Genomic DNA, 25319 nt, shown 5'->3' on the forward strand with positions numbered 1-25319 from the left:
ATTATTTATTGATGTATTATTGTGTTGTATTTTTTGACATGTCTGATACTTACAACATGTTGTCCGTTTCAGGGCCTCATAGCATCTTGGCCATCTTATTAATAAATAACCCATGCTTTATATAAAAACTGTGCATCAGTAGATGTCACATATAAGTGATGTACATCATCTGAAAGCTCATGGGAACCTGAAAATCAATTTGAGATGCAGCTCAGCACTGTTTCAACTTGTTCTAGTCATAAATCAGAAATAAACATTAATTATTAATTAATTAATTAAAATAAATTGTGAAAGCGTATAAGGACTTAGAACATGGTGATAGAAGTATATGATGGTCATTCCAATGCTCTATTATGTCTCATAAGTTGTTGCATCAATTTTTGGATTAATACCATTCGTTACATAGATTTAAATTGTTAAATTTAACCATTTTTTACCACTCGAGAATTGATAAAAATTATCAATAATCCCTCCAAATTACCACATTAAGACACCAAGACCTCCAGGAACACCATAGAAAAAGCCACGCTGTGATTTGGTATCAAAAACCTTCAACATTTGGAGATTTCTGCTGGAACTGCATTTTTCGGCGATTGAATGGCGAGTACGTCTGTTCCGCAAACTGCTCACAAATCCTATTATTATCAATATACCTCCATACATCCTCTTTGATTATCCTAGAAGTCACAACAGGGGTCAAGTTTAAAAAAATGGTCTCACTACAATGAAGTGGCTAATAAGGGGACTAACATCATCACACATGAATACAGTTGGGCTCATTGGATCCACAAGAGTCTCAGCTTTCAAATCATACCCAATTTATTGCAAAAATAATGCATATTTTTTACCCCAAAACTGCATGTAATTATCCTAAAGTGGGCATGTCTGTAAAGGGGAGACTCGTGGGTACCAATAGAACCCATTTTCATTCACATTTCTTAAGGTCAGAGGTCAAGGGACCCCTTTGAAAATGGCCATGCCAGTTTTTCCTCGCCAAAATGTTGCCTAACTTTGGAGCGTTATTTAGCTTCCTTTCTGACAAGCTAGTATGACATAGTTGTTACCATGGATTCCTTAGGTTTTTATAGTTTCATAATGATATCTGTACCTTCACCCTAGCTCTAAAACTGAACCTGCAGCCTCTGAAAGACAGTAAAATCGGTCAGGTCTCACTGGGTTAAACATTATGTGGTGGATGTGATGTGATGTCATGTTTTGCTGTACTACAACCTTAACCCAGTTTTTTTTTTTTAAAACATCCTGCAGCTGCCGCTGTTCATGTTCCCAAATCCATCTGCGAGTGTGTTATGTCGTCGAGAACAGTGTTTGTACAGTATAATCACCACAAACACACGATATTACGGGGTTCTCTCAGCTCTCCCAAGCAGATGTGCCGAATATTTCCTTCAGACTAAATAGACTGAGAAAACAGGACAGACCAACTAGCCTGTTCCATAAATATGTATTTTAAACATGCTGATTATTGTGTTGTCACAACACTATCACAGTTCATTGTCTTCTAATCCAATTGTTTTTCAGGACTACCTGTTCTAATAGTTGGTGTTACATTGGCGGTATCAGTGGATGAGTACAAGGCAGATGATCACTGCTGGCTCAATGTGAAGACTGACACCATCTGGGCCTTTGTGGGACCTGTTATATTTGTCTTGGCGGTATGTAATCTCACTATGTGTGTGTTTGTGTGTGTGTGTGTGTGTCTAGAAATCTAGAAAACCTTGAAATTGTTTTTTGTTCTTTTGTGTTTCATTTTAAACGTTTACAGGAGGAAGAGGAAAAAGAAGGGACAATAATATTAAATTTAGATAGTGACAGCTTGCACTCTGTGTTGAAGCCCAATGCCATATTTGACAGTTTCACCTTGAATCCCCAAGGAGTTTTTGACCGCTAGTTGCGCGAGGGAGAAATGTTTTCTAGCGTGAACATGCACCTAAATGTGCAGGAGCATGCGGGTGATGCATCCCGGCACTTAACCCACTAGCAAAAGGAAGAGAAGAAGAAGACTGCTAGCTGGCAAAACATGGATGTGAAAAATACAAGTTTCAAAATATACAAATAAAAGCGGCTTTACAGATGTTTTATGAGGAAGGCAATACATGTTTTGCTGTGAGGCAGGGCTGGACTGGCCATCTGGCATACCAGGCGTTTTCCCGTTGGGCCGACGTCCTTTTGGGCCGACGTATGTCTTCTTCTTTTTTTGGGCCATAAAACAGGTAAATCGGCCCATTTCTTTTCCTTAATTGACACTGGGCTGGCCCAATCGCTCATTTTTCATTGCCGTCTCCTGGTTTCCTCTCTGGGTCACAATGCGTATTTCTCCCAATTTATGTCAAATTTACTTTTTTTAACCTGTTTCTGGCACTGTACAGCATGTATAATCCTAAAGGGATTGCAGGGACAAATAAATGAATTATAACTGATGAATATTAGGTGATGCTAGATATTCACATGCAAAGTTTATGCCAGAGGGGCAAATAATTCAGTTTTCTTTCCTGAGATTTAAAGGTAAAATTAGAAGTTTAACATCAAAATGTTGTTGCAGTGTACTTATTATTGTGTTATTTTCATTGTTTTAAAGTCACAAGAATTCAGGAAAAAAAGTCTCTGAAACTCTAATTTGACCTTCAACAAAAAATGGTACATCCAGCACAGATAACCGGTGATGGGGTCGGTCTGGGCCAAAATGCCAGGGCTGATTTTTTGTCCCAGTCCAGCCCTGCTGTGAGGCGACAGTGCTAACCACCACACCACAATGCTGCCAACACATAAGATGAATCCAAACAACACAGAAGACTCAAGCTTCCACATGAAGATTGAGCTTTACTGTATGTAGTTCCCTTCTATATATTCTCTCTATATTCTATTTTTTCATCTCAGGTCAGCCAGGTCCAGTGAAAAAAATGAAATAATGTCCATCAGCTGAGTGCTGTCTAGTGTGATGTGATTTCCTGCAGCCTGAGGAGGAGGGCTAAACGTGCCCTCCTCTACATGTGAGCTTGAGGCCAAGTGGTTCTGCAGCGGCACGTCTCATTTTCACTGTAGGCCATGTTGATGCTGTTGTCCTCTGCCTGCAGGTCAACGCAGTCGTGCTGTGTCGGGTTGTCATGGTGACTGTCTCCAGCGCTCGTCGTCGTGCTAAGATGCTCAGTCCAAGCTCAGCATCAAAGATGCAGACCTTTGACCTCACCTGGTGAGATACAGTGGCTTCTCTACCTCTCTCTGTGTCTCTCTCTCTCTCTCTCTCTCTCTCTCTCTCCTCCTGCTTTTTGTGCACCCTCTTTCATGAGTCTTTTTTTCTCTCATGCGCCCACTCTCTCTCTCTCACACTCTCTCCCTCTCACACATGCACACATACTCTGCTGTTTCCTTTTTTCCAAGCCAACCACAGTCAATAGAGACAGTGTGAGAGATTGGGAGTTTAGGTTTGGGAGTCTGCTGTGGGAGTTGTAAGAGCTTATCAGCTTAACACCTGGTCCCAACACAACTGTGTGTGTGTGTGAGCGCTCCATCTTGGGTTCCGTCTTTAATTTAGTCAGCCATAAATTCTGTTATTTTATAAGTGCTTCCATCTAGCAGTGTTCAGTTCTGCTAGACACTTAACAACACGATCAGTGTCTAAAACATGAAAACATATGCGGACAACGGGTGAAAGAGTGAAGTCAGAATTGTACCTTTACAGTTTCTGCCGTTCACTGAACAAAAGCCTAATTTCTGAGGACAGTTTGAAGGCCTTTTTTTGTAAAACATGCACATCTTTCATCTTGAAAAAACACAGTTCTGAATGGCGATGGAACCCATTCGTAGTTTTTTTCACCACATCATACAGAAATACTTCTACTTTTATGATCAAGTTAATGGATAAGGCTGGCCATGTATTCATGCTGTCAACAAATCCTGTGAAAAGACTTGTTTGACTTCCGTACCCTGTCAGCCTCAAACCCATTCAAAATTGTCAAAATGTGACACAAATTATCATCTCATCTTTAGAAAAAGGCTCAGTAATTTCCTGAAACAACTGGTCGCTGTAGTTTTTATCAAATGTTACTCAAACATGAGGAAATAGTGCATTTATTGGGGACTATTTTCAGTGGTGGATTAATCCACATTCAGTGCTCTAGTCTAGTGAGTATTCAGGGCATCAGGACGATGTATGTGGGATTGAATCAGAATAAACCACAGTGTGTGTGTTCATGGTAATGAAGGAGCATATCACACAGTGCAACAGTGTGGCTCATTTTTTTAAAGGAGCTCTATGGCACAGAAGAAGATAGACAGGCTTTTATACACACACTACACTTGTTAGATGATACATTCATTGTTTGTTAACAATAAGGAAAAATATATCTCCAGCCTTAACCTTTAAATGAGCTAGTTTGTAGTAGAGAGACATTTTTTGCTTTGTCCTTACAAAATTAGTATTTCCTATTACAACCACTCTGCTTCAACTTTGAATACATACTGTATTATTGGCAGTCAGCGGAGCTGAGCAGCAAACATAATTTCCCTTTTCATTGTGTCACGTCTGTCTATGTTGCTATGGTTACAGGATTGTAGTACAAACATTTCTGGTAATTCTGCTACAGTGCAGTTATATATTCAAGCAACATTTCTTAGCACCTGAGCCGCTGATGCTAACCATGATGCAGATGACTTCTTTTCATGTAATGCAGGTGACGCTTTTCTTGCAAAACATAAACATATGCATAGACATTAAAGGGTCATTAAACATATTACCTATGACAATCCACATACCTTGTTGTTAGCACTTGTTTTTGGAGCTACCTTCTACCAAATACATAGTCCCAATGAAAACAGTTTGTGAGGCCTGTGACGTATCCATGGGAACAATTGTTTAGGGAAGAGATGTGGATGTTGAGAATTTTTTCAATGCAATTCTGTGAGCAAAACAAATAAAACTCAATTCACCTCCATTGTACTTGTGTGGAGGCAGAACTCTGAGAGACAGATGTCTCCAAACCTGCACAAATACATCCAAAACTGTGTACGGCTTTATACCACTAGAGCTCCCTTTAATGTGTTGAATGATCTCCAGTGATTGTCTGATTCACCCTGACGATACATGTGCAGTAAAAATCCATCTAAAATCATCCTAATATTGTACTTATAATAGGATTATATTATTATGTGCAGTATGTATTAGTGACATTTTTATTTCAGTATTTAAGAAGTTAAAAACAGGCCAGTACACTAGAATTAGAAGGTATTATTAATGTCTTATAGCTGAGGAGAAACTTGGGTTTATTTTCATATTCAGGCAAAAAAGTCCTTCAACCCAACACGCAGCAGAAAGCTAGTATTTTATTAACACGTAGGACACAACTCTCTTATACATCCATGGTCTGTGGACTATTGTTCATCCATTTTGGAGGTCCTTGACATGAAAAAGTTTGAGATTGCTCTCAAAATCAATGTGCTGGATTTTTCTAACTTCCATTTATGCCCATCGCTCATTTTATGCTCCTCTGTTGGGCAAAAAAGTCTAATAAATAAATAAGTAAGTAAGTAAGTAAATAGTTATAATAGCATGCATATTTATAATATTTGTATTGTTCAAAACAGGCCATTTCGGTATAGAGCAACATCAAATATATGACCCGAGCACCGACAATGTCGGGCAGCAAAGGCCCTATTGGAACTGTAGGAATTATATAGTTTTACTTTTCTACGGCACATTGTTGGCGGACGCTTTACTGGTCTGGTAGTCGCATTCAGTCCAAAAAGAATACGTTCTTTGCTTCCGTGTTGGCTTAATTTCTAAGCACTGGAGTTTGCCGCGTGATGCTAACCTCTCCAAAACCGTGCTGCCAACACATAGTCCAAAAAACACAGAAGATTCAAGCTTCCACATGAAGATTTAGCATCTGCATTTCCCTTCTATATTTTCTCTACATTATATTGTTCCTTCCAGATTTTCTTTTCGCACATTTGTCTTCCCCTCTCTCTCTGTCTCTCACTGTGTCTCTCTTCATTCCCTCACAAACAGACTGAAAGTAGATGTCTCTACCAGCTCTGGAGTGTTAACGTGAATTCAGGAGATTAGAGGGAAAAACGACTTTCAAAAATAAAAGGGAAGAGAGGGAAGTGAGTGCCGGCTTTGTCCTTGCAGACACAGTGCAGCCTGAAAACTCAATCTCTCTACCCAGGTGCAGCAGTGTGACAACAATAGTGGTTTGAACAAAGGCAACCTTTTCTGCCTTGCCCCGTGAAATGGTTATTGGCCGTATAAGCACCAGGATCACTGAAAGGATGATTGCAAAGAAACGGGAGTATGACTGTGGTAGGCGGTAAAATCTATAGCTGTGCAGAGATGTTTGACGAGGATTCAAGGAGGAAATATTTGAGGGGAGAATGTCATTAAAATACCTTGAAAACTCCACTTTGCTGGCTCCTTCTGTCGGTCTATACTCCTGTTTTGTAAAATGGTTGACAAAGAGAAGGTATACACAGCACTGAGGAATCAAAAGGGGCCACAACGTGTGGAGTGTGGAGTTTAGTTCCAGTGGTCTATTAGACCCTATCCTCATGTATCTGTATTTGTGTTTGTAATTCATGCACACACTGTATGTGCATTTATGACTCATGTATCTGCATTCTGCATTCTGTGTGCAGGGCCGTGACCCGTCCAGTTCTCATCCTGCTGCCAGTGCTGGGTCTGACCTGGCTGTGCGGAGTGCTGGTCCATCTGTCGGTAGTAGTGGCTTATGTCTTCATCGCTCTCAATGCCGTCCAGGTAAACAAACAAACAAACTCTCACCGGTCTCATGAGCGTGGCTTCCAGCAGCAGCAGCAGTCAGCTGAGTTTCCAATGAAAATTATGTAAAAAAAAACCCTACTGTACACTATCTGCTCAGCAACAAACAGCAGATTTCTCTCAGGAGTTGGTGGAGACCATAAACAGAGCAAAAAGAGGGTGAATGGACTCTCATTCATTAGGTGGACATAAACATAACTCCAAATGAATGATAATGTTGCAAGTCCGCCATATCAACTTAAAAGGTAATAAGTAAGGTTGTCAAAGTTAACACTATAACAACGCGTTAACGCAAATTAGTTTTAACGCCACTAATTTCTTTAACGCATTAACGCAACTTGCGCTTTTTAGGTTGTAGTGGGCTCAGTTTTACTGGCATCATATGAAAACCTAAGCAATCCATTGGTACCAATCATGTCATACTAGCTTGTCGCAAAGGAGGTTAAATAACGCTCCAAATGTATGCAATGGGATTGGCGAGGAAAAACTAGCATGGCCATTTTCAAAGGGGTTCCTTGACCTCTGACCTCAAGATATGTGAATGAAAAAGGGCTCTATGGGTACCCACCAGTCTACCCTTTACAGACATGCATAATGCATTATGCATTATGATAATCACATGCAGTTTGGGGCAAGTCATAGTCAAGTCAGCACACTGACACACTGACAGCTGTTGTTGCCTGTTGGGCTGCAGTTTGCCATGTTATGATTTGAGCATATTTTTTATGCTAAATGCAGTACCTGTGAGGGTTTCTGGACAATATTTGTCATTGTTTTGTGTTGGTAATTGATTTCCAGTAATACATATATACATACATTTGCATAAAACAAGCATATTTGCCCACTCCCATGTTGATAAGAGTATACAATGCTTGACAAATCTCCCTTTAAGTTACATTTTAAACAGATAAAAAAAATGTGTAATTAATTTATGATTAATCGTGATTAAATATTTTAATCGATTTACAGCCCAGGTGATAAGTCAATGTGTTTACACCCCCCACCCAAGTTGGCCAAAAACATCTGTCATGACAGGTTTAAAGTATGGGTAAAGAAAAACATTACACATGTTAGAAAATAACTTCTGAAAACATGTGAAAAGACTGTGAACTATATAGTACTGAATTGTTGAGTTAGACCATTAAACTGTTTTAAAGTAAGTTAAACTTGTGCTTATGTCATAGGCACTCCGCCGTAGCCTAATCCGCCGCTACTGTTGCAGCTGTAAAACGGTAGATAAATTGTTTTGATCGTCACACCCTCCGCGAAATGACTAGTTTCTGAATTCTGGTCTGATAACATTCGGAAAGTCTAGAAGAGCTGCATTATTGAATTATTTTATCCCCATTCAAGTTAGCATAGGACTAACCAGAATTTAGCCGACTCGGTCGGCGGAAGTGTCTGGTCATAGAGCATGCACGTAAACATTCTGCAAAAGTAGCGTGCAGCAGTGGGTTTGCCAACAAGAAGTGTTACTTTAACTGTACAAATGTAATCAACCCTCACCTGCGATTGGGCGTGGCTTCAGAGCCTTCTACGGACACGCCCCCGCTTTTTCAGAGCAGAGAATATTGCTTATATTTTCAAGATTTTTAAACCTAATTTTATATACTTGAAGATTTATTTAATCATTCAAATTTGGCTGGGTGGGTAATAACATATTTAATAACGAATTCCAGGTACAGCAAAATTAAATTTAAGTATGATACATGAACAATGAAAGCTCTACATGATGACTTTTTCATTGTAATATGTTAACTTATTAAAGCCACCATGTGTAGAATTAGCAAACTCATGACTTTAGTGCCATCCAAATTATGACAAAAGAAACTGTGGCAGACAGCAGTGCACACCATGACGCAGCACCTACACAGATGTGACATGGGAACACTGAGATGAATTAATGTTGAAAGCAACCAAGGCCGGACTCGGGTAATAATTCAGACTGTGAATCAGACCAGGTCCACACATCTCCACACATTGACAGATCACATATACAGTAACATACCACATAATATACTCTTTAGGCCAGTAACATATCTTTACACCCAAAAACTGCTTCAAACACTTAAACTACAGGAATACATTTTCATGAATATATATTTTTGTGCACTTCTGGAGTGTTTGTTTTGCACCTGGCATTTGAAATGACAGATATGGAGACCTGTGGGCCTGTGTGTGTACATGTGTGTCATAGCTTTGTATTGTGTGTGATTACTCAGTGTTGTGTCTATGTCTATGCCAGGGGTCAGCAACCTTTACTATCAAAAGAGCCATTTTAGGCAAAGAAAAAAAATGAAAATCTGTCTGGAGCCGCAAAACATTTGAGCATTGTGATGAAGGGAACACAGTTTATAGTCTAAGTATATAGTATGTAAGTCTAATGCAGTGAGGGCCGAAGTGCAAATGTACTACGGAGTATTAGGGCCACATTGAGGGAAAAAAAATCGGATATTTCCAGAATAAAGTCATAACTTTACGAGAAAAAAAACGTAAAATTACTACTTTATAACATTATGACTTTATTCTTGTAATATTATGACTTTATTCTCAAAATCTCAGATTTATTATTTATTATTTTTATTATTTATTTTTCCTCAATATGGCCCTAACACTCCGTCGTACCGTTGTACCATAGACCTACAACAATGATGAATAAAAATTAAAATGTAAACGAAAAACAGTTATTCATTTCCATATTTAAAAAGTGGAGGAGCCACTGGAGAGGGGCTAAAGAGCCGCATGTTGGTCCGGAGCAGCAGGTTGCTGACCCCTGGTCTATGCAGATGTTTTTTTTACAAATGTAATGTCTTTATCTGGTCATCTGCAGTTGTAACTTCATAACTGTGTCTGCTTGCATGTGTGTCCGTGCATGCATATGTGGGGGAGAAGACAGTGAGTCCTTTGAACGGCAGGTCATACCCCATCTACTTCCAGCTCTCCTCCCCTGATAACACAGCAGTTACTTCCTCTCTCTGACTCTCTTCCCTCACTTCAACCTTTTTTCCATACACTGTCCCCTGTCTTTCTTATACTCTCTGTCCATTCTGTACATCTCTCTCCTGGTCTTGTCTTTACCCCACCCACCCCTCCATACTCTTCCCTGGTCTTTAATTAATCAAAATGAGCTAGCCCCTGGGTGACCCCCAGAGAGCTGCTAGTTAATTTAGATTTACAGCCAGTGTCCAGCTGAGGGCAGATAACACTACAGTAGGAGTTCTTCCTCATGTAGGTAGGAGGATGATGCTGAGCCAGCCCATCTTCTTCTTACCAAAAAAAAAAAAGAAAAAAGTTATTTTTCTAGGCTGCTTCAACAGTCTATTATGGAGAGACTCTGAGGGCCAAGACAGCAGAGCGTGAGAGCAAAACAGGGCTGAATAACAACATCCAGCAGAGGTTTTAATTCACTAAACTAATCTCTGTCTCTGATATCACTAAATCTTCCACTATATGCTTCTGTCCACTAAATGTCTGTATCAACACTGAATTATCTGGCAGTCTAAATTATTATGTTTATTTTATTTAAGAAGGGTTAATGCACTAATGTATTAATTAACATGAGCCATAATGTAAATGTGCCTAATTTTCATCTGCACTCCCTGGCAGGTTGATGGCATCAAAGAAAAGAGCACATAAGCACAGACAATTAGTAAAACAATGATAATAACAACTACTCCAGATTATGGCAGTATGTTCGATTGTCCGGTAACCACTGTTTACAGTCCGATTAGCAACTTTACACGCAAGACAGGAGTTGGAGTAGAGACACAACGTGTACAACCAGATTGTTTCACAAGTAGCCAAGAGCCACAAGTGGGTTCCGAGACTGCATTTTCTGCCAATGCTTTCCTCCTCTTTTGCTCTCCACATGGACTGTTTACCTGCATTCAACTGAAGCCTGTTGAACGTGACCAGACAATACCACTCAGACTACAAACGAAAACCACAAGTGCAGCATATGTTTATAGTAGAGCTGTCAATCCTAACCCTGATTTATAGTTAACTGCAATTAATCGCAAATTAATCACACATTTTTTATCTGTTCAAAATGTACCTTAAAGGGAGATTTTTCAAATATGTAATACTCTTATCAACATGGGAGTGGGCAAATATGCTTGCTTTATGCAAATGTATGTATATATTTATTTTTGGAAATCAATTAATAACACAAAACAATGACAGATATAGTCCAGAAACCCTCAAAAATATGCTCATATCATAACATGGCAAATTGCAGCCCAACAGGCAACAACAGCTGTCAGCGTGTCAGTGTGCTGACTTGACTATGACTTGCCCCAAACTGCATGTGATTATCATAAAGTGGGCATGTCTGTAAAGGGGAGACTCGTGGGTACCCATAGAACCCATTTTCATTCACATATCTTGAGGTCAGAGGTCAAGGGACCCCTTTAAAAATGGTCATGACAGTTTTTCCTCGCCAAAATTTGCATATATTCGGAGCGTTATTTAACCTGATTTGCGACAAGCTAGTATTACATGATTGGTACCAATGGATTCCTTAGGTTTTCATATGATACCAGTATCATCAAACCTTAACTGGAACTGGAGAAGGTGATGGGTGTCCAACAATTTCTGAAACTTTCTGAAAGCAACAAGAAGACATTTACCGAGACTGAGACTTTGAACTGCAACACTATGAATGTCTTCCAGGAGAGACTGTCGGAAAATGTGCGCCGTTATCCGAGTATTTAAAAGATCCCCATTTCTGGTACAGATATAGATTGGATTCTTCAGCTAAGAGTTGAGAGCCGCACCCTGCTGCATTCGACTGAAGCTCATGCCAAAAGGGAGTAGCAAATCAAACAGATTGAGAGCATGAAGAGGTATTTTACAATACATGGTTCTCTCTTTTTGTTGTCTAGAGAAAAGCAGGGTTTGACTGAGAGTGAGTGGAGTACTAAATAGACTTGATGAAGGTATTGTCAATAAAAGCTGTATGAATGGAATAGGAATTTATTTCTTCTCTACTTTTCCACCTTTCGCATGCCTCATGTGCCTCTCTCCTCTCCTCTCCACAGGGCCTGTATATCTTCTTAGTGTATGCTGTTTACAACAGTGAGGTAAGGAGGCATTCAGTCCATTGTCAGTGCTGCTGCCTGTTTCCCACTGCGGCAGAATATCAGAATGTAACTTTGTACGGTATGTGAGATTGCCCGCCTTTTGGACAAACCAGTGGGTGTAAACACTGCTTCTCATTTAGGTGAGGAATGCCATAAAGAGGATCAAAGAAAAAAGAAAGGCCTTATCTTTCACGGTGAGTGAGCAAAAAGTACACAGCAGTGATCGGGTCCATCGGTACAGGACAGAAAATATGTTGATTTTAGTGGAACTTTAGTGGAAGTTTTCTTAAGTTTAGTAGACTATAGCCCACATATTACATATTATATAATACTATGATAAATTCAGCACTTTGAAACATTTCTGATTGTGATGTATTTTCAGAACTGTTCCCAGCCAACCAGCTTTCTACCTTCCCAGCGGGCCCCGATTACCTCCTGGGGTCGCAGTCCAGCAACCCCCTCCAGCCCAGAGACCAGCGAGACCTCTGGACCCCCCAGCTCCACCTCCACGTCATTGGTCATCAAGAACGGTAGGCTGCATAACCTGTGGCTGATGTGTGTGCTGTGTGTGACATGGTGTTATGCGGCTAGAGGGAGTAAGAGGAGATATTTTGTGAGGATTTGTGGACCACAGCCAAAATGTGTCACTATTTACCAAAGGACCGCACTGAGGTTTTGTGCTACCGTAATATGTGTTTCAAGTGCAACTGTTTAGAAGCGCAAAAGGAGTGACATGTCCACCCTTGCTGTGAATGACACTCTCTCCTGCACCTTCACTGCATTTTGTGGCTGAAATAAGTGAAAGATGAATGATGGTGATAGACATCAGTTTTCACTTCTTTTCATATCTTGGTTTATCTCATCTGCAGCAATCTTTCCAGCAGACACAAGGCTGTAACTAAATGTCATTAATTGTTTAGAAAGAAAAGGACAAATAATAATAGAGATCTGCATACAGAAGGAACCAAAAGATGAGAGTTCTCATAATGTTCTTTTGGAATTCACATTTTTTGCATTTTTGTTTTGCTGTGTGTATTTTTACAAAGCAGTCTTTTTATAATTGTGCTTCGTGCTGCTTGTATGTCTTTGTCTGGTATGGTGTGATCTTGCTTGTGTTGGACTTGAAAGAGAAGTGCAAACCTTAAATACAAATAGGTGTGTGTTTTTTCGTCTTTCAGAGAGCTTCAGAAAGGAAAGCTTTGTGAGTTTCTCTTTAAAACCAGCATCAGGAAATCAAGTAAGTAACACGTATGCATTATCTCTGCATTATTGTCATATCATACTGTTTAAATATGACTGACTATTGTGTATGTCTTTTCAATTAAAACAGGTGGTCCAGCTGATTGGGTTCAAGCCATCAGGTACAACTTACACTTGACAGTGGTCTTCATTGAAGAGTGTGTATTAGTTGAAGTCAAGTGTCACAGCATCAGAAGAACAACAACAGATGCATGGTATAGATACTATAAACTGTACTGAAACAAAAATACTCTCAAAATAGTCACAAATAAAGTGAGGAGATGAGGAAGTTTTAATTATTAAATACAACAAATTGCACTCGAGGGGTCTTGTTTCTGCAGAAAGCAGTCTTAGCAGCATAGAACGCAGCTATTCTACTTTTAACTGCAAAAACAAGTGTGTGAACCGAGTCTCTCATACAGCAAAGACGTCAGCACAGGTTTCTGCAAACCACGGGATACGTTGAATGTCAGCGTTTCTGAACCAAAAATAGATTTAAAAAAATATGTCTCATATCAGCCTTGTATCATGCTTGTAGACATGCACAATGTCGCGCGGTTGTGAAACGATTGGTTAGGTTTAGGCAACAAAACTGCTTGGGTAAGGTTAGAAAAAAGATCATGGCTTGTGTTTGAATAACATAACAGAGTAACTACTGTGAATAAATAACAACCCCCTGAGCGGACTTGCTTACATAAGTACAAAACTCTATGGGTAATACTCTCCTCCAATCACGCACACTGAATTTTGCATAAACTTAGCCGGCCAATCAGGATGTGCCTACCCAAATACGTGCGGACCCCACAGTATATAAGGCAGCGAACTGGCCCAGATTTAGTCCAAGTACTGGTAAAAACTGCCAAATCCAGACCCTCGAAAAAGAACTGTTTAGTAAGGAGTTCTATAAGCGATTTGTAAAAGCAAGAGCTTTTAGATTACTAGTGTGGCTTGAAATTAGAGAGAAAGGAATGAACTTTCCAATTAAATCTCAACACGCATTTTAAGGATTGTTTCTGTCGTATGGTGGGTGATCCATACTGTAGCAGGTGTCTTACCCTGTGGTGAAGACAGATTTTAGGGGCTGCACTGGTCTCTCACTGCTGATGCGAAATAGAGCTTTGATGGCAAATACATCAATCTTTAAATTGAGTCACACTTTGTGAAAGGAGTTTGGTCAATGCCATCACCTATACATTTCGGAAAATGGGAATTGTACACCGCGTACAGTATATGCTTCCAATCCCAGCATCCACCTGTGGCCTCTTGGTTTCTCATGTTAGGAATGTATTGAGCTCTACCTGCTTTGTCTGGTTTTAAATGACATATAGAGTATTTTGAAGCAGCCTTGAGAACAAAAAGAAAAATATGTATTTGCATTTTCATACATACATCATTGGAATTCCTCATTTTAGTTGACTGAATGAACTCATTATTCTGCCGGTTTATGTTAATATTGTTAGAATTAACAGAAGTGTTCCATATGGGATGATGGTCTGAATGCTGTTTTTTATAGTATGTTTATGTTTATTCTTAATTTTCACAAACACAGAATAGAATTTTTCTGTCATGAAAAACTGAGTATTTGTAGAAAGCATCATCTAATAATGACCTCAATCCAAACAGCTGACAACTGACCGGAGGAGAAAGAGCAAAAAGGGGTTTTATTTTTCCTAGATTGTCTCCATTTACCTGCACAGTGCACAGCATTTAGGCCTGTGTGAAAACTCCCCCGGTATCTTTTGTTGATTTGAATGCGCAGACGAACACAACAGATGGTCCCCCCATTTTTCCAAAGGGTCAAGTCACTGTCAATGGCTCTAAATTGCCTGGCAGTATGGGGAAAGGAAGTTTTTAGATTCATTAAATATTTAGCCGTCTGTGAAGAACACCTGATGGATGGTGTTCGAGTGCTGCTGGGTGTTCATTGTTGACCGACGAGACAAAGGAGAAGTTCATTCCCTTAATCAGGAACGGACAGAGCTGGCTATTCACGCCGTCAGCCATTAACCACTCCAACACCTGCTCTCTCTCTCACTCTGCCTTTCATTTCCCCTCCTTTCTGGTTTCCTCTTTTGTACACAAACACACACTCGCACTCCTATATTGCAAAAACATTAAACATCAGATTGAGCCGGGAGACGTAGCTAACGCCTTTCACTTTATTTCACCGCAGGTTGTTGAACCGCAAATGGAGTGGATCCTGATACGCAATTACAAGCATTCACCACGCTGGACACACACACACAGATCCCACCTGAAGAAGTGCACTGTCTGCCACCACAAACAAACACAAACACACACACACACACACTCTGCTGGGAGGAGTGTGGAATAAAATAAGAACGAAGAAAGGATGAAGAAGAAGTGAGCTTCTCTCACTCTGTCACTGTTCTGTTCTCAGATCAGATCAATGTTCCCTCAAATACTAATTTTTCTAACGTAGCATCTGTCGTGTGTATATTGTGTGTTGTATATCGCCAACAAAATGACAAATGGACAAGTTGTAGGTGAGGTAGCTGACTCTCTGGCAGAAAGTCCCCAGCATTGGAACAAATAGAGTAGTGAGTAATACATCGGTCTAAAAAATATCCTATTTATCGCTTGTTGCCTGATAGAAGTATAAGCTGATCTCTTCAAATGAATTTAAACTTTATTGCGTCACATAAAACTTTAAAGGGTCAGCTCAACCAAATCAGTTTTATTTACTAAGATTGTGGGTACAGTGGAGCAGATTTTTTTTGTTTTTCTCTTGTGGTGCCCCTAGCATCAGAAAATAGCATTTGAAAACAGCACAGTAACTTACTCCACAGACCTCACTGTGAACAGGAATCTGTACAGTAGAGTTAAGATATTTCCATAAAACTGTAGACAGTTTTTTCCTGTGAATTATTCTGTTTAATCGGGATATTGTATCTGGGAAGACACATTGCTGTTGTTGTTTTCAGCATAAATGTAGTGGGTGGAGACAGAAATCTCAGCAGTAGGTATCTGAAAACGTCAGTAAATAAAACTATACTTCTGTAATATGGGTGAACCAACCCTTCCTTTAATTAAAAAACAAATAAAATTTTCTTAAAGTATTACTGGCTTACCTACAACCACAAAGCAAATACATTTACGATGTACTGTCTAACTGTCTTTACTGAAGACATCTAGAGGGTTTTTAAATACAAACACAGTTCTCTACTGGACCTCCATGAGAATGAAGAATGATCTGGTTATGTGTGACGAATATTAAAGGGGATATATCATGCTCATGTTCAGGTCCATGGTTGTATTTTGGGTTTCTACTAGGACATGTTTACATGCTTTAATGTTCAGAAAACACATTATTTTTCTCATCCGGTCCATCTGAATATACCTGTATTCAACCCTCATTCACCCACCCTGTCTGAAACGCTCAGTTTTAGAGCCTGTCTCTTTAAGCCTTCCCCTTCCAAAAGCCCAGTCTGCTCTGATTGGCTTACGAAAAAAAATATGGTACACCTTTGCAAAGGTAGTTCTCAAGCTGTGGGTAAATTGAATTGAATCACATGTTTTCTGATCCAGTTTGACTGGCTTGTCTTATTTTACAGTTTGTGGCTACCCAATGTACAGTATGTGCACAAGCACTGAAAAAGTGATTTTTCATAATATGTCCCCTTTAATGCTGGGCTTCATTCTTACAGTTCTGCCCTCGCGTCGTGTAAATAGCTCTACATTTCAGTAGTAATTCAAGGTTACCGCAAATAACAAAATCCTATCACCCCTGATATGGCAATATATTGTAGTTCTTGACATGTTGTCTTATAGTTACCAAACATCTTCAGCGTGGATGACCAAGTTTGATAATGCCTCCCTGTAAGTGTGTTTACAGTCTAACTGTTATAAATAGATGATTACATAACGCATTAAATAAGCCTGTACCATTGCAGCTCATCAGGCATGGAGCGATGTGCAACAACAGCAGACAGCAGTATGATGCTGTGAGTGTAAAACTCACATGTTCAGAGGTATTCTGAAGACTTGAGAGACAGGAGGCACATGTTCTGTTGCCTCTAATCGCTCTTAAACCTATCTATTCTCAAACTAGTGATGGCTTTTAGACACTGCAGAATCGTCTTTGTTTCTCCCTTGTTCTGTATTACTACAAGCAGCAGTGATTTTAACTCTCCCCTATGTTTCCTACAGCAGGATGCACTATAAACTCCAACTGTTACAACATGCTGAATGTCTGTGGATACACCAGAGGTCTGTGTGTGACTCTGCTGGGCTGGTAGATAGCCTGACCTACCAGGAATCACGTTGTAGGCTATAGTTGCTGATGTATATCTTCAAATAAGAATCACAATTCTTGATGTTTGTTACTGTACTCACACGGTCCGCTATGGTCTAAAATGTGTTCTCTCTGTTGTGTTTGATAGAGGCGTTTTTAGGTGCATATAAAAAGTGGGGCAACGATTACTGTGCACCGATGCGAAACCAGAAAATTACACAATTTTGCAATTTGAAATAATTTCACATTTCCCAGGCAGTTTAGATAATCCGACAGAGCACATACTTGTTATCCTCAATATGTTGTTATAGGCCGACTGCTCAATTCCCAGTTTGTATGTGTCGTCAGTTTGGGTAGCTACTGTATGTTTGCTCTGCCGATTGTTGTCCTGCTGCTTTCATGTTTGGTTAATCATCTCAGCTTCAGATACTGAATGCCTGTTCTTGACCAGGTGCCATCCCCTTCGAATAAAACACATGGGAAGCAAAAAAAAGCGTCTTCTCTGACAAGCTAGCCATTTTGTCCTGGAGAACCACTCCACGTTAAATCTAATTATTTTTCCCAGTGGTTTGGTTTATAACAATATTCCGATTCAGACTACTATTATTGTCCATTATTTTTTTTTAATAAAATGGAAATTAGTTTCTTTGGTACTGGTATATAAGATAACACAGACAATACACAACAATACTTGATACTCAGCAGTGTGTACCACGGCTGGTGGGCACTGAGGTGTTTAATCCCAAATTTTTCTTCAGAAGACAGACTTTCAAATTTGTGCTGTAGAAGATCATCCACATCGTGAGGTGACCACAATTATCATCTTCTTTAAAATAAATACTAACTTGTGCAAATGACGACAACGCCTATTTGGCAAATAGCAAATCAAATTACAGTGGGGCAACAGGAAATCAGCCACACTTGGTATCAAATTTTTTGCCATCCGCTTTCATCGCCAAAGGCAGTCTTGAGAGCGTGGGGCTATCCCGACGTAGCGGCCGCAAGAGCCAAGCACAATTAAAATACCATTTTAAAACTATTCTATCCGCCACTTACCCTAAATTGTAGAATAATAGTATATAACAGCAGCAAACAAGAGTGTTTATGTCATGCATTGAGTTAAGGCCTTTACACACCGGGGGCATGCAAATAAATAACACAAAAATGCGAATATTATATGTCAAGGGCTTTTATTGTGAAGGAAGAACAGAAGGAGTGGATCTGTGCTGCGCTGCCTTTGTCAAAGTTGAAAGGAGTAATACAGTTTGCTGTCTTGGTTTGGACTACGGATCCTCTGTTGTTGTTTCATAACTATAGGTGCCACTCAACCCGGTCCGCACAACTTGATTGGTTGATGCTTTGTCGGCCCCAGGGCCTCTGCCAGGGATTGTATGTGTGTGTGTGCGTGTGTGTGTGTGTGTGAGTGTGTGTGCGTGTGTATGTGCCTTGCAGTGTTCCTGGTCCCCGGTTCGTTGGAGCTGGAGGTGTTCAAGAGATTGGAGACAGCTGGCCACTGTTTCTCCGGTCTATAAGACCCGCCCCATCCTGAGAGTCTATGGACGTCACTCCCCCGGCACCACCTGGTGCTATGTCACCTTTTATTTTGTTGTAGCATTCATGAAGTTACCCTGGCAGCATGTTTTCTGCCAGCATCGTTCGTTACAATTCATATTTTTGTTACCTTTGTTAACCTAATTCAACTTTTGTTAAATAAAAAAAAAAATAATATCTGCATTATGTATGAAAATATTCATGACAAAAACAACCGTTCCCAAATAATATTAAATACTGTAATAAGAAATATTAAAAAAATATTGTCGTGCGAATTAATAGCACAAAAAAAAACGCCCCCAGTGTGTAAAGGCTTTTTCTCAGTAGGCTACCACTAAAGTAAGATTTTTTTTTCTGCTGCCAGCAAAGCAGCGAGTTTTGTCCCAAATGACCCCTCGCCTCTAATGTCAGACATCATAGTGTATTCTTCAACATGATCGACATGTTCTACATTTCAACATTTTTGTAGATGGACATTTGAAGACTAAATCAATTTCCCACTAAAGTCTTGTGTTCCACCATGAATTTTAATCGCTCCTTAAAATATTAGAAGAATATTAAGGATTAAAAAACATTTTACACTTTAAAAATGACAATGTCACAGTTTGACTGATGTCTATTTGAAGAGAGACATACATTTCCTGTAATGATTTGTTTCTAAAACTGATGTTTAATGTTTTAGAATGTAACTGATGTGAATCATGTTTCTGTGTTAAAAGTCAGACGAGGCTGAATAACAGCCACACTATGACCGCTGTAATGAATCTTGTATTTATGAGCTCGGTATCACTTGTTGCACAACTGATGAACGTGGTGAAATAATAGCCGACACGCAAGTGGAGCTTTACTTCACTGAAATTTATTGGTTTGATGCTATTACAATAAAATATATTTAAAGAAAAAAATGTTTTGGTCACTTTCTTTTTTGGGAGAAAAAAAAACAAAAACACTTCAGTTTAAGATGGGACTATCAACTCACAGGAAAATAAAAAGTGAACAAAGAGCAAAAACAAAGGCAATATCAAGAGAATCAGTTCCACAACAGTAGCGATTTGACCCAACATAAAGCGGAGAACTTTTTCGGTTGAAATGTATCTTCATCTTGCAGTAGATATTCACTTCACAACATAAATATACTGTACAGAGTGATAACACACAGCTATCTCAACTGGAAAACCAAAGTCTGTGTGTGTGTGTATGTTTTCAGGCAGACATTAAGTTAAGGCAGGTGGAGTGATTGTCTACGACACCTTGAAATGGACGAACAAGGAATGATTTTCAATTTCCACAGTGAGAAAGTTGGACAAAGAGAGTTGGACAATATTATAAACACTGCTTTGGCTGTGTCTTTGTTTTTCTCTGTGAAAGTCATGTGCTTTTAAAAAGGGTGTGTCACTTTTCATACATCTGGGAGTCCAGTTTTGAAAAAAAAAAAAAAAGGACATTAGTGTTACTTTCCAACATAGTAAGTGCCACAGATAAATCACTGACTGCTACAAATATACAGTACAGAGTTTAGGTTTAAGGCCTGCAGTGTTCTCCACAGGTCGTCTGATAAGATATTTTGTTTAAAATGTATACAATATGCAAGAATATGTCAGATATTCTTATCAGTGGAGAGCTTTTAGTGACCCATGATGGTTACACTCATCAACCTGAGAACAAAATTCTATATTTAACACTAACTTGATTATTTATTTAATTATTTATAGGAGACATACTTTGGTACAAATAATAAAGAAATCATGAAATGTCTCTCCTAGACTGGTTCCACAACTCTGAATCACAACACACGACTCTCGTTTTTTCAAAATGATACAAAAGGTCAGGTGTTGTGCCCATTGACGGCTAGTAGAGCTCTTTAGGCAGGTTTAAAGGAACAGGTTGCAGATTACAACTTCTCCCGTGTGCTAAGCGTGCAGAATTGCTACGGTGGCCAACGCAAAAACGCGAATGAGTGCTCAGAGTTTGTGTGTACGTGGAAAGTGAGTGGTGAAGCAAGAGAGAGAGAGCGGCGGCGACGGCAGCGAGTAACGTTGCAGGGAAAAAGTTATCAGTGTTCGGTTTGTCCGTTCTGGGCTACTGTTGAAACATGGTGGACTCCATTGATGTAGATATAAACGGCTCATTCTAAGGTAACGAAAACACAACGATTCTTATTTTCGTATTGATATTTTATTCCATTTCTGCCAATAGATCCCTTTAATTGTTACACACTGGTCCTTCAAGTTTAGAGATCATCTTCCTACGTATCTAGCTAGCTACCGAGCTACATCCATGAAAACTAGTGTCAGAAAAACGTCCACAAAAGTGGCGACAGGTGTGGATGAGATTGAGGCAACTGTACACGTTGTTGTTATAAGTCGACTTACAGAAACTTAACACATTTCTGTGTTGAAAAAAATGATGCCGGCAGGGCGGACATGTCACTCTCTTCTGATTGTTTAGAGCTAAAAAAAAACTTTATCATTAAAAAAATAATATTAACACGAAAAAAAATGATGTTTCAGCACTACTAATTCACAACAGCAAAATACATTTGAAAAGAAATGTGATGCCGCCTGAATTATGTCTTTTATCAACATAATTACATTTTTTAAATAAATGTATTTGCGATGTTCATAATATCGGTTAACATTCTCTGACAACGTATTTCATTTGTTTACTTGTGGCAACTAAAACATGATTCATATATTTATGGTTCTGCTCAGAACTCTAGGTTAAGATTAGGGGAAACATCACAGTCTTGGTTGAATATTGAGAAAGTCAACATGGCTTTGGTGCATGAGATGGGATGTTTACTTTTTCAATATTTAACCAAAATCCTGACACACAGTCTGTGTATGAGCTCATTGTGTAAAAATGATCAAACATGACAGATGTTCAGTTAAACACAGAACACATACAGGGCAGAGCGATCAAGACCGTGCGCCACCAACACAGTGGTAACCTGGTCGGTTCACAGTGATACAGTTAAGTGGAAAATCAGTTTACTAAAGACCAGTGAAACTCAGATCATCCTCCTGTCACATGATGTCCTCATAACACAATGGTTTATATTTGACATATGCACCTGTGATTTAAACGGACTGTGTGTTGTGTACAGCTGTTGTGTTCACTCTTGCTGGTTGACAGGAACACCAACATGAAGCAGGACGTGTTCAGTGAGCATCCAGTGTGTTTTGGAGTTTGTTTTACACGGAATATTGAGGAGAGAAAAATAGTTTTCTTTTAGGTCTTGGTGGCATTTGATGATAGTCATTTCAACTATTGGAGGGTGGGGGGACAAATTTCCATTTTATATATATTTGGGGGGACTAGGGTGGAAATTGCCATCCTGCTGGTGTAAATACTCACTAGAGCACCGAATGTGTAAAAATCTGCTGTTAAAATAGTAAATAGTCCCCAACAAATGTGGCTTGAGACTGAGAGTCACAGACAGAGGCGGGAAGTCAGAAAGCATTGAGAGACGGACTAATACATTGTTGGTTTTGGTCTTTTCATGGAATTTGTTGACAATAAGAAAAAAAAAATAAGCATTAACATTATTTACAGAACATATAAGTTTGGACAATGTAATCATTTTCATTATGGGTAATAAAAACCATCTCTACAGCAGCTCCAGTGCAAAACAAATGGAGTATCCGCACACACTCAGATCCGTCCATCTCTACTCCACATACAGTACAGTGTGTTGAAAAGGGACACAAATGTGAGTGTGAACATGACACCTTCAATTTCTTTTTTGAGGATCCATTGTTTCTTGAGGCATTGACCCATAAACAAATCAAATTTTTACACAGGAACTTGAAATCAAAATGTCACCAGATGCATCTTTTCCCTCCCTGTGTCGTCTCTGTGTGTGTCTCCTCGGTGGAAACTGAAGGGCAAACACTGACAGATGCTTCCTTTTGTTATTCACATCTTTACTTAAATAAAGAAAAAGGCTGTCTTTTCCATTCATCTCTCTCTTACCATTTGCACGTTGATGTGTCTTTTTCCCCCCTCCTCTTTCTGCTCATCACTGCTCTGGCTTCTGTTTATTTGTTCATCCCTAAAGCGTCACATCTATTTATTTTGTCTTTCTCTATCGTTCCTTTACTCTTCCTTGGTACGGGTTTGATGAATAACTGATAATAAGAATGTGTTTTTCTTAACATGTCTGGATTCTATATATCAATATATTAACATCTAAATAGATTAAAACAAAACTATATTGAACCCCATAGAGCTTTCATATTTTTTTTTTAAAACATTGGTGGCAAAAAGAAAAAGTGTAGAGATATGAGCAGCGCTAGTCTAGTCCGACGAGACCACAGTGTGTTGAGTTATCCGGAAGCCTCTAAAATAATAATAATAATAATAATAATATTATTAATAATAATAATAATAATAATAATAATAATAATAATCTAGGGACAGTGTTGGTGAACTTGGAATCATAAAGTCGCATCTGACAGTTGGATCAAAAATGACTCATTTAACATTAAAATTGAATTTCTGAAAAGAAGCTAAAAAATCTGTTGGGGGGGAAAGAAAGTGCGCATCAGCTCACCCAGCAAGCATTCAACACGTGTTTCCATTCAAATAGTCCCATTTTGTGATGTGACAGTTCAACATCAGCCCACCCAGCACCAGATGTCACAACAGAATTCCTAAAGTTATATTGGAAACAGTGTTACAGTGATATCAGAACAATATTTAGGATGTTTCAAAATGATGCAGGTTGCAGCTATGGACCGATGTCTCAACAGTCACCATGTTTTCATGGCTGCTCAGCACTGATGCAGGCTGGAGCCTCTTCCTCTGAGTCTAAATGTTTGCTGGGCAGCTCTGTGGGACGTAGAAAATCGTGTCTGCGATGTTGAATTCATGTCATATTTGGTCAAAGAGGATATTATGTAACTCTACAGGCAGATCTAATTTTAGATTTTTTGAAAACAGGGTATAAAATCCAGTTTGTAAAGGTCACATTAATGTAGCTCTGCAGGATATGAAAACATTCAAAATGTAACAGGTAGTTTTACCTTGAGTACAGATGGAGCTTTATAATTCCAAACTCTAAAGAACATTTTCTCCTCTCCAACTCAAACAAAAGCCCTCACAAGATGACCCAAAATGAACCTGTCTATCTCCATTTTTCAGTTTTTTTTCATCTCACTCACACTTTCCCTCCCACACACACAGTCTCACCTAGAGAAACAACACATGACAGTGGAGCATCCTGCGTGCGTCCCCTCACACGCACGCCCGCTTGGCGTGCAGCATCTCGATGAGCAGGTTGTTGCAGGGCACCTCTCCGCTCAGATGCATGTAGCACAGGTAGTCCTCAGCCTGCGTGCTGAGGGAGCGCAGCTCCGGCAGCCGCACGACCAGCTGGCTGAACTTCTCCTGGAACTGAGGGTAGGTGGACAGGGTGTACTCCAGCAGAGCCCCGTTCACCTGCTCCTGGACGCCCTCCACGAATGCCTGGTCCTCCAGTAGCTTCACATCTGCACACACACACACAAAGGAAAACATGCATCATGACTCAGTGAGGGAAATATGAATCTGCTGATATGTGGCAGAGTCCAACACATTCTCACTTTCAACTCTCGGTCAGTGGATTTATAAGCGTCAAAATATGACGCAACCCCTATAGCGTCAGTTTTGGACGTGTCAGGGATGGTGTGTCAGTTTCCGCTCGTTACATGTACAGTGTCTTTTCAAAATAAACTTCCGTATTCACAGGAAACGTAGTTTTCGCTTGTTACATGCATACGGACTCTTTTCAAAATAAACTTCCAGTGTAGGTTTACTTAGTTTTTAAGGTTTACTTAAATTCAGCAGTGGGTAGAAATGGAGCAAATATGATTTAAATGCATGAGACAAATAATCTGAAAAAAACATCATGTTCCTCTGTGTCCTCCGGTGCTCCTAATGGCATCTATAAGATTTCACAGACCGAAGGAAAACAAGCAGTCAGAGCTGATATGGAGCCTGCCGTCTATGAGAGCCGGCTGTCAATCACTCGCAAACTCGGTCAAACTAGGCAGCGCTGATCAAATATGAATCAATATTCTGTTACTGTAATGCCTATTTCTCGCCTCAAATGTTTTCAGAAACATTTAGCTGTAAAACGAGAAAGTTTGTGACCCGGTAGCCATGTCGAGGTAAGAGTAGGAAATACCAAGCACGGTTTTCTCATTTTATAGCCAAACAGTACACTACAAGATGTTTCTGAAAATATTTGACATGTCATGACCCCTGCCAACTCTTAGTTTATTTATTCATCTGTTCTGTTTTCATGCCTCATCACTAACCTCTCATGTCATTTCAGAGCTTGCCCCGCCCCCCCGCTTGCAATCACCTCATTCCCTTCACCTGGGTTTCCCTGGCCACCTCCTCACCTGCAGCTTGTTCA

At 39.6% G+C, this 25319-nt stretch overlaps 2 protein-coding genes across 6 annotated transcripts in view; one reads left to right on the forward strand and one right to left on the reverse strand.

The window, feature by feature from the left end:
- adgrd2 (adhesion G protein-coupled receptor D2) overlaps nucleotides 1-16187 on the forward strand; it is a 36869-nt gene extending 20682 nt beyond the window's left edge. Inside the window, exons 17-25 of one of the 4 annotated variants that reach the window (XR_005207984.1) lie at nucleotides 1540-1673; nucleotides 3093-3208; nucleotides 6649-6769; nucleotides 11830-11871; nucleotides 12012-12065; nucleotides 12254-12401; nucleotides 13027-13108; nucleotides 13202-13232; nucleotides 15284-16187. Coding sequence is in view for 3 of the 4 variants with exons in the window: in XM_037778925.1 (XP_037634853.1) it covers nucleotides 1540-1673; nucleotides 3093-3208; nucleotides 6649-6769; nucleotides 11830-11871; nucleotides 12012-12065; nucleotides 12254-12401; nucleotides 13050-13108; nucleotides 13202-13249 (722 nt within the window). In the remaining variant the exon portion in view is untranslated. Of the gene's footprint in view, nucleotides 1-1539; nucleotides 1674-3092; nucleotides 3209-6648; nucleotides 6770-11829; nucleotides 11872-12011; nucleotides 12066-12253; nucleotides 12402-13026; nucleotides 13109-13201; nucleotides 13396-15283 lie in introns of those variants that run through there. The other 3 variants (XM_037778927.1, XM_037778928.1, XM_037778925.1) reach the window with 3 other exon arrangements.
- A 3568-nt stretch (nucleotides 16188-19755) lies between these two features.
- The window catches only part of LOC119492774 (nuclear receptor subfamily 5 group A member 2-like), a 29891-nt gene continuing 24327 nt past the window's right edge, over nucleotides 19756-25319 (reverse strand). For both annotated transcript variants that reach the window (XM_037777508.1, XM_037777507.1), the window contains exon 7: nucleotides 19756-24408. In XM_037777508.1, coding sequence (XP_037633436.1) covers nucleotides 24155-24408 — 254 coding nt within the window. In that variant the 3' untranslated portion in view covers nucleotides 19756-24154. The remainder of the gene's footprint in view (nucleotides 24409-25319) is intronic.

The sequence above is a fragment of the Sebastes umbrosus genome, chromosome 8, assembly GCF_015220745.1.
Source record: "Sebastes umbrosus isolate fSebUmb1 chromosome 8, fSebUmb1.pri, whole genome shotgun sequence".
Classification (NCBI taxonomy): Eukaryota; Metazoa; Chordata; class Actinopteri; order Perciformes; family Sebastidae; genus Sebastes; species Sebastes umbrosus.